Raw genomic sequence first — 10,557 nt, 5'->3', positions numbered from 1 at the left:
ACAAAAATAGAGATCCGTTTCAATTATTCACTCATTCGAGGAATCTTTGCAACCAAATTAGAGAAATAATTCTTAGCGGTTACGTATTTTCACATGCATATAGGGAAAAGCTGACCAGAAGCACGACAATGCTATTGCTTTATTTTGTCTGAACGTCTAGTTGACTGAATGCTCATCCCAAACCATACTTCTATCAATCCTTAGCCTAATGGATCTTTAGCAAGAACTGAGGCGGTCTCATGCTCAGGTAGTCGTCGTAGCTAGGAAAGAGAAGATTCACGACATAACACGAGCCTGTGTGTTTTAAGACTCCGTCCCGTCTTCTCCATTGCCAGCACAAATGTTCATGCACTAAAACCTTGGTCATTAGGACTTCATCAGTGATCAGAATTCAATCGGGAGTACATTTTTCCTCCACTTACCTGGGCAGAACCCTCTCCACAATATGTGACTTCTGGACCCTTCCTTTGGCCAGGAAACAGTTAGATATACATGATACATCCATCCGAACTGGCACTCTCGAAGAACTTTATCCTCTAGAAAGTTGATTCAGATTCAGAACAATCAAGCCAGCAAATAATAATCAAAACACGTGAGTCACTAATCACTCCGGAACAAGTTACTGCTCACTGAAAGATTATTCAGGACGAGGCCTTCCTTCGACCTCTTTGGCAATGGATCTCTGCCGCTAACAACTCGCTCCTCCATACATTACTCACTGGACAGCACCGAATTCGTACTTACCCATACGGATCGTGTCCTAATGCAAGCGCGCCACGAAATGAGTTACTTGATCAAGTTCATACGCAACATGGAAATGCCATAGACGTGCATCCATGAGCACGGTCACTCAGGTCACAACAGGCTGCGGTTCCCAGGAGGCTAGGCCAACGGAGAACATGGAAATCGAACTGAAACGGTGGACAATTCCAATGATCGCGGTGCACGCCCGTTCCAGAAACAAGCCATTAGGGGCAACACGTGCAGTGAGCAACCAGAGCAACAGCCGAGCCATAACGGAACGAGGAAGCAAGAGATTGGATAGAGATTACCTTTGCGTGCCAAGTTTCACTCGCTGCATGCGAGGCTTGTTAGGATCGACGCACAATCATAGTGAAGTAAAATAAGCAAGAAAGACAAAAATTGAGATTCCACTATAATTAGCACATCGCACTTCTACTTACTTCACTCGATTACAGGCAAAAAAGAATATATATATAGCAGTAGCTATTCATTGGCCAAAACTCAAACTACTAATGAAATATTATAGACTTATATAGAGGGACCCACGTGTTTTCCTGTCGTAGAGGAGTATGAAACACACCCCAACAAGGCTGAGGTCTTGAGGATCGGAAGGGGGGACGAGAATGGAGGAATGCTCTGAGAGGCAGTGTAGTGTTAGCCAACCGGTGAGCTCTCGATGGGTTCGGCTTTCATCGTTCTTTATTGGCAGGCATTCCTATATCGGTTCGAAGCCTTTGCACTCGGCCCAAATCGTACTTGCCGCTCACAATCAGCGACGTAGGGTGCCAGCCGTTTCTTGTAAGTCGCTAATCTTGCTGTGGATCGGCCCAAATCCAATCGTAAACGGTCAAACTCGGACCCAACCCGACTGGACCATCCCTTATTAGGGGATGGGGAAAAGGATATTCGGACCCAAGATCTCCTTCGTATATTTACATCGCACAATTGAATATGCGATAAGAGCAATCCCGCTAAATATATGTAAAATTTCTTATTTGCACAAATTATTATAAAATTTTTCGATTTTTTCTCGTTCAAACCGATTTCGGCCGTCTTTTTTTTTTTTTTGTCAAAGATTTTGGCCGGTTCAATTGCTTACATCAGGTAGCCGGAGGCTTCTATGGTGAGGTCGCCTTACCGTTAGGCGAAGGTGATATTTAGTACTGCAGATTACCTACTTATTTGTAGTAAACTACATTAATTAAGCAAAGTGGATTTCTTCCTCCGAATTTCATATTTTTCATATTGGAAAATACAATTTCTTGCGTGATAAAGTATGATTATTATTAGGAGTGAGCAAAAAAATCATGATCCACCCAAACTGGACCGGACTATACCCAACCGGCCAATTTTGAATGGTAACCGACGGATACGGTCCGGTTCCCGATTCTAATTTTCTGAAATCAGCTGGTACCGGTTTGGTTCCCGGTTTCGGATGGAACCATCCAACTAGCCCAATTGGATTGGTCCTTTTATATACTACGAATGTATATTCTTCCCTTTTTAATGCTACGAGCTCTTGTCATCCCAATTCCATAAAAAATTCCCACGTAACTCTCTTCCAGGCATTAAATGAGAACCTCAATCACTGTAAACCCTAAGCGGGATGGAAACCAAACACGGTCCCACAAGAAAACCGCAGCGGTGGAACAAAAATCCACCTTGTTTCAATCAACCAAGTGACTGAACAGAACACAGGAACGATGCAAAGATCCATATCCAATCAACCAAAGAGACCCACACAAAAAAAAAAAAACAAACTACTGAGACTACCACATCTGATACCGAAAATCAACGTTGGCAGACAACTACATCGACTGAATTACAAGGTCGATCAAGGATCTAAACCATTCGATACTGCCAAAGTCCCAAGTTGAGTCCTCCTCCTTCAACCGCTAGGGACTAGTTCCCTTTTCTTTTTGAGTTGATGTTGGTGCTCAGTAGGACCGTAACCGAATCTAATCGGAAACCGGACCGGTGGTTCGATTCTCAAGTGGATTCATGGAACGAGTGGTTGGTTCACGGTTCGCATTTTGCGAAGCCGATCTCTAATGGGCGGTTTTCTGTTCTAGGATGAAAACCATTCATTTTGGAACTGATCACCCCTGATTATTATCGGTGACCTCATATATTTTGTGGTATAGCGTACATTCTTCCTTAGTAAACTTAGGCCATTCGTGGTAAACTAGTTTAGTAGTGACAACCCTTATCGCGTCATGATTACTCTTCTTATTTTCACAAATTGATTTCAAATGTTAAGGAAAAAGTGCATAAATTTATAGTAATTTCTCTTTTCAAATAATAGCTTCAACTTTTTTAATCAATGAAGCTATTTATCAAGAACAAACGATTGAAGATAATTGAGATTTATCAAGAACAAGCTATTTTTACCACAGATAACTTATATGTAAATTCGACCCAAAAAAAAATAAAAGAACTTATATTGACGGAGAATAAGTGGGTTTTACAAAGAATAAATTGCATTTACCGAGAACAAATAAGGTTTACCTCTATTGAAACTTCTTCTCAATGAATTCAAGTTGTTCTTAGTAAATACAAGTTGAACTTGATAAATGCAAGTTGGTTTTTTTTTGTCCCCTAACGTTAGCTGTTCTTCCTAAATATATGTTGTCTGTGGTAAAAATACATATGATTACTAAATATCAGTTTTTCTCTTCTCATCTGGCATTAAAAAATTAATTTGAGATTATTAATATTGGACGCGAAGTGCTGTCATGAATTTAACTTGTTCTTCTTAAATGCAAGTTGTTCTTGGTAAATGAATTTTTGTCTAGATAGATATATTTTTTGGCACAATGACACTTCAAATGTCAATATTTGTGTACGGCGTTTACTTTGATGCCAATATTTTTTGCCGGCTCACTTAAGTGCCAAACGGCGAGAAATTCCAGTCAACTAATTATGTGGCAATTTTTTTTATAAATCAGGCCACATGGCGTTCGCGTGAAATTTTAAACTTAAAAATAAGTTAATTCTTTAAATTAAAATAAACGGAAAATCAGCCATCTCAGTCATTTCTGCTTCCAAACAGAAATGAATTTTCTGCCAATCGAGCTCGAGAAGGAGAGAAGTTTTGGGAGGGTCGATGTTGGGATCAGCAACGGTGGAGGTCAGGATGGGGCTGGTGGAGTAGCTTCTCCGTGGCTTTGCGGTACCATGGAGGATCGAGGTGGGAGTTCGCTCATCAAAGGGATTGAAGAAGAGGGGTTTAAAAAATTAGGGTTTCAAGAAACTTGATTTGTCCAAATTAGATTTTATAATTTGGGGCAAACATGTTAAACGGCGCTGTTTTGGGTTAGTGATGCTAATTGGGATCCTCCGGAGAGCCACATAGATGTCACGTATGACTTTCGACAAAGCTCACCATAGTTGACATTGGAATAACCGTTTTTCAAAAAAATTGACACTTAAATGATAAATTTGTAACTATTTTACCTCAAACCGATACATCTATGACAAATTAAAAGTTTAGGGACGACATTGCACATTGAAATAAAGTTCGGAGACGATATTGGATAAATCAATAATTAAGGAACCACATTATATATTGGGTCAAAGTTCAAGGAGCGTGTGTATATATCCCTTGTTTTTTTTTTTTAACCTTCATGCGAAGTCCAATGTCACCGGTTAAGTCCCCCAAGACGCGGCCGGGGAGATTCGAACCCGGGACCTCATCGGTTTAATTGGCTAAAGCTCATGAATCTCACTAACTCAGCCAACGCCTCATTAGTTATGTTGGTCTCTAGTATCCTTCATTAATCAAATCGACTATGCAAAAGTCAACTCCCTTTCGGCCTTTGCTTAGGCCATCATAAGGGAGATCATGCGCAATCGTGGATCATGCAAAGGACATAGGTGTGGTTCGAGATCTCAGCCCGCGATATGTGGATTAAATGCTATTCACGTTCGCAAAAATCAAACTCTCAAGAGATACGGACGGGGATTCTGTTGCAATAATTCATTATTGAATGAACTTTGAACTTTGATCATATTGGTCTTTTGTAAGTTGGAGCGATGAGTCGATTTGCAGGCCCCAAGTGGAGCACGACGTGTTTTTTCTCGAAATCTAAAACTTTTTTTCGCATCAACCCTTGTGGGAATTCCTACCCACTTGACGAACTCCAAATTGTTCCTTCAGAAGTTAAAAGACAAGAGCATCATGTCTCTCGACGAGAGTCTCGTTTCTAAACAAGAAGATTAATATGCAGTTTAATTAAAGTGAATTTCATATGCAATTAGTGGTGGGATCAAAAGGAGATCAGACCAAGTATACTGCTCTAATTTTGGAGGGTGAGATATAGTTTTTTATTTTTTATTTTTTTTGGTCCAAGAGATATAAATTTTTGACTTAGCAGGAACCTACACTGTCTTTTCTAAGTAGCAGCACTGTTTTTTGGTCCAAGAGATATAAATTAAAATAGTGTTAGAAAATAAACAATATTTGATTTCTACTACAAAAATTTCAAAATAACTAAAAAATAAAAATAACTTCATTATTATTTATTCCCATTTTTATTTATGTATTTGAGTTTATTTCTATCTTATAATATAAATTCTGTATATATATATATATATATAGAATTTTTTATATTAATTACATATTTTAGTTATTTTAGTAATTTATAATATTAGTATAATATACTATTTAGTAAAATGTTATTACAGAATGATGGAAGGGAAAAAAATAAATAAATAAGAAAAGAATAAAAAAAGAAAGGGAAAAAAATAAAAAATTAGCAATAAAAATGAAGTAGGCAAGAGTGTCACAAGAGAGTCTTATAATTTTCGTTTGTGCAACTTTTAGGCTCACTTATACCAATATGTCATTTATACCAAATAATAGACAAAATATGATGTGAAAATATTTGGTTTTATTATTGCCAGTTATCAAATAATGGATAGGATGTAGCAAAATCCTTGGATTTTATATCATATCATATCCAATCCTATTCTGTCTAGAAATTTCGACGATCAAACGTAGTTTTAAGTCAGAAAACGGTTAAACATTCAAAGCATGATAGCCAGAAGTAACTAAATAGCACACTATGTGTTTGGTATATGATCTGATATATAGTTCGGATAAAAAAATCTCACTTAAGAAGTGGGATAGACATACGTGAAATTTGGAAAAAACTGAAAACCTGTAGGTCACGCGTGCGAAATACAACCCAAAGAAGCCAACGCAACGCTTTCACGAGGTAGAACCTATAACAGACGGCCTAAGCATACTCAGGCCACCGCTCCTCCCACTGGCGACGGCCTGATTTGGAAAAAACTAAAAAACTGTGAGTCACGCGTGCGAAATACAACCCAAGGATGTCAACGCACCGCGTTCCGAACTGTTCCCCCATCTCTCTCTTTCTCCCCAGACCCCACATAAAAGCGCCAACGAGTGAAACCCAGATCTGCGGTCTCTTTGTCATTCCGTCGAACGGGTCGCGGGCGTAGAGGGATCGCATCGTTGAAATCGTTGGTTCGATCCCCGGGAATCTGATGGAGAACCCAAACTCGAGGGCTTCTCCAAGTGACGAAGTTGACCGTAGAGTGGGGCAGAATCAGTCAAATTGATCAAGGGCGGTGAAAGGGAGGTCGCAGAAGGAGATGGCGTACTCGTCGGCGTCCTCAAAGTCACGTAGAAGAGAGGCCTGTTTTGTTTTCATGATTTATTTTTAATTTTAATCTTACAAATCAAATATTTATTTGAATATTATTTATTTGAATCCACATTATATCCAGATATTAACAAATATTGGATGGGATATTTAAAATCCTATCTTATCCTTATCATGTCCGACATTATCCTATCCAGTAAAAAAGTTCGGATGACCAAACACTAACCACAAAGCCTTGAATCAACGCTCTTAGGATATTGAGCTTATCCCGAAAACTTCAGGAGCAATTATGGTTAGAGGTAGTAACCGCTTTCGAGGGTTATCCTCTATATATATGGGGCTGTAAATAGCCAAAAGAATTCTATAAAAGGGATGCACAATCAATGCAACTTATCCAATTTCCTCTACCGATTATTGTCTGTAGTTTTTAGTCAAAGTTAACTTATCACATCGCGAATTCGTTTTCCTATCCGACTCACCGCAGAACCCAAAAACACTTTTAAAAAGCCGAAGATTTAGCACTTCGGTGAAAGATCTTTCATTGATCATTTTCGTTGAAACATCTTTTTTGGCAAGCCTGGTGAGAACATTGTGTTTCAATCTAGGGAAGTGCTAATGGCCAGAAACAGGAATTAGGAGCCTCGCAATGCCGCAAGTGCAGAAAATCAGTCTCTGCACCAATGCAACGAGAGGCTCACTTGGTCAAAATCATTGAACGCAAATGCAGCGGGAGATGACAATCCGGGTGGGAACCAGGTGGATATTTCACATGTTCTTACCGATGATCACAGGAGAAAGTTGGCCCCAGATCCAATCATGGTGGTTACCGTGAGAAGGATGTTCGAAGAGCATCAGAATAACTTAACCAATCATATGGTTAATCACATCGCGGAAGTAATCAAACCAATGATCACTAATGTGGTGACTGAACTCACTTCGAATCAAAATAGAAACATTTACCTGGCCTCAATAATATTGTCAATCAGACCGCCGAGGTCCAGGATGACACAATTGGAAACAACGTCGAAGCGGCAAATAGGTACAAACCATTACCAAACATTGAAAGCTCAAGGTCGGTTGGACCACCGTCGAATGGTGACCATATGAGACCCATCCATAATATAGTGTCGTCTCTGGTAGGGGTGATGAACCCGTTGAATCCAATGAATGTTGGCATGCCGCCCCCATTGAATCCAGGAATGCTCCGTGCAGATCACATATGCCAATGGACAAAACGATGGAGGGACAATGTGATGTCGGAGGCCATCAACGCATGAGTTGGATGAAAATTTTGTCACTTTACAAGAAGGCTTTTGACCGTAGGAGTATATTGATGGTGATAGGTGACCCTAACCGCTTCCCAGTACCTTTTCTTTTTTTTTGTAATTTGTGTTTTGTCTGGGACGTTGTTTGCATCGTAATACTAATGTTAATGTGAAGAGACATATGTATATTAATTAAACTCGTGTAAATTTCTTGTATGGTATACAGTGAATATTTTGTCGTGCTTCTTCGCGCGCTTGTGCATAAAAAGGATATAATCGGAAAGAACGTGTGTCACGCGTAACATACTAAGATATCATATGAATCAATGAATTTTTTTTTTGCAAATAAATGTAGCTTCAACTCTTTCACCCAATGAAGTAGAGCCGTCATTCGAAGTGCTAAACTATTTTTAGTGGCAAATGATAGAAGAGAGTATAGATTTTTATGAAGAACAAGTTACTTTTACCACAAATAACTTATATTTGCGAAGAATCACCGGGACAAATTGCATTTACCTAGAGCAAATGAGGTTTACCTCTTTATATCATAAAGGTAACTGCTGCTCAATAAATTCGTGTTATTCTTTGTAAATACAAGTTCATGTTGATAAATGCAAGTTGTTTTCTTTTATCGGTAACGTAAGGCTATTCTCCGTAAATATAAGTTATTTGCGGTAAAAGTACATATCATTACTACATATTAGTTTCTCTTTTTCTCATTCGTCACAAAAAATTAACTTGCAATTATTAATGATGAACGCGAAGTAACGGAATACAAAACTTATCAAATTTACCACAATCATGAACATAACTTGTTCTCGGCAATTACAAGAAGTTTTTGGTAAATGAAAATTTTTCTTGATAGATATTTTTTATTTAAAGATTGACGAGTTCGTTTACTACACACGTGAGATTTTTTACCATAAACACAGTAGCATTTAGTAGAAGAGATATTTTTACCAAACACAAGGCTTACTTTTTACCATAAGAATGGGTAACTTGATTTGCAGGTGAAGAAACAGAGGGGTGGCATTATTTTTCTTTTCATTTGATCTAAGATACAATTTATTTAACTCCAATTATTTTCCTGACCAAAAAAAAAAAAAACTCCAATTATTTTAGAAATTAGACATTACTCCGTTTGTTATTACAAACTCACCAACTTCTTTTCATTTTCAGCTGTTTTTTAGACAGGCTTTGCTCTTATTCTTGAAATTGACAAATAGGTGATCAAGATCCAAAAAATTTCTCAACGAGAAAGCAAAAAATGATTCACTTGCAACGAGAATTGACAAAACAGCCAGATACAGAAAACAACACTCGCGACGAACCCGCCCAATTGAAACCATAAACACAACTTCCACATCAACGGCTCGTGGACCTAGAATTCGGTGGTGGGGAGTTGCTCGTGGGTCTGGTTGATGAAGAACAGCTCGTAGACGAGGCCGGCGATGCCCGCGCCGAGGAACGGGCCGAGCCAGTACACCCAGTGGTCGCTCCACGACCAGCTCACGACGGCGGGGCCGAAGGAGACGGCTGGGTTCATGGATGCGCCGTCGAAGGCCCCTCCGGCTAGGATGTTGGCACCGACTATGAAGCCGATCGCGAGGGGCGCGATGATTCCGATGTTGCCTTTCTTCGGGTCGAGGGCGGTCGCATAGACGGTGTAGACCAGGCCGAAGGTCATGACTATTTCGAACACCAGCGCGTTCCACACGGTCACGTCGGATGATAGAGAGAATGCGGAGGTTTCCTGTAATAATTTTAGCAACATTAGTGATAAAAGTCGATAGTTGACTTTTCCTGAAATAGACCGGTTTGTGTCGTCCAACTTTGCCCCGAACTTTACTATTCCCTTTACAATTTGAGTTTATAGCATATTCTTTTGCTCTTTCTTGATGTTTTTTTTTGGGTGTTATTAGGACCATTCATTGGTAAATCTTCTTACCAGTCCGCCCGTGGCGAACTTGAGGAGCAAGCAAGCGACCACCGATCCAGCACACTGGGCTATCCAATACAACACACTCCTGGCCAAGGTTATGTGACCGCCCACGAAGGCGCCAAAGGTGACGGCGGGGTTCACATGGCCGCCGGAGATATTCGCGCCCACTGAAACGGCCACGAACAGTGCAAAGCCGTGGGCTAGGGAGGCTTGCACAAGGCCCGCAGGGGTCGTCGACCCATCGTCGGTAAGCTTATCTGTATAAATATCAGTCAATACGTCAGATCATTAAGAATATATTAGTGAAGTACATGGCCACTCTTTAGACATGCTTATATGTAAGAAAATAGACAATCAAGATTAGATGGAAAAAGGGTTCAAAGCTAAACATATTTTCAGAGCTCGTTTCATTAAAATTCATTGAGAGAAAATCTTGGATGTATAGCTAGTACAATGGGCAAAGATGCTGAAGGGACAGAGAGAGACTTACTGAAGGCCATGCCCGAGCCTTCCCCGGCGAAGACGAAAATGAGCACCGATATGAACTCAGCTAGAGCCGCTTTGAGAGCATCGACCTGGCCGACCTCGGCCGCAGACCCGACGGCGATCCTCGAAATCGGCATTCTCTGGAGATTTGGTTTTGCTTTGCCCTTTGCTAGAGTGCTTAGAAAAACCAAATCTGCTCACTCACTCGGCTGCTTCGTGCTCCGAGAGTGAGCGAAGCCTTTCCCATATATAGTGAGCCCAAAACACGGCCCGTTGCAACCGGAATAGCCGGTCTCCATCCGGTCACAACCGATTTTCAAACGTTGGAACCGGATGGCTTCTTTTATTATTATTATTTTTTTTGGCAGCCGCCTGTCGCCGTTCCGACACGGTCCCAAGCGACGGGCCTCCAATTCGCTCCCTCCGCGACACGTGTACGGCTTGATGTGACTCTGACCGACTAGTAGGCGAGCATCACCGCCCAATG

At 40.4% G+C, this 10,557-nt stretch overlaps 1 protein-coding gene across 1 annotated transcript; it reads right to left on the bottom strand.

Moving 5' to 3' along the window:
* Positions 1–8,897: 8,897 nt before the first annotated feature.
* LOC115736543 (aquaporin TIP1-1-like) lies at positions 8,898–10,302 on the bottom strand. The gene is made up of 3 exons (XM_030668288.2): positions 10,075–10,302; positions 9,591–9,841; positions 8,898–9,395 (listed from the first exon to the last, which is right to left on the bottom strand). Exons 1-3 carry the CDS (start codon positions 10,205–10,207, stop codon positions 9,024–9,026), a joined length of 756 nt encoding a protein of 251 aa, XP_030524148.1. The 5' UTR covers positions 10,208–10,302; the 3' UTR covers positions 8,898–9,023.
* Positions 10,303–10,557: the final 255 nt, after the last annotated feature.

Source organism: Rhodamnia argentea, chromosome 8 (genome assembly GCF_020921035.1).
Source record: "Rhodamnia argentea isolate NSW1041297 chromosome 8, ASM2092103v1, whole genome shotgun sequence".
NCBI lineage: Eukaryota > Viridiplantae > Streptophyta > Magnoliopsida > Myrtales > Myrtaceae > Rhodamnia > Rhodamnia argentea.
The sequence above is the reverse complement of the archived record's forward strand: the minus strand, read 5'-3'. Positions and strand labels throughout refer to the sequence as shown.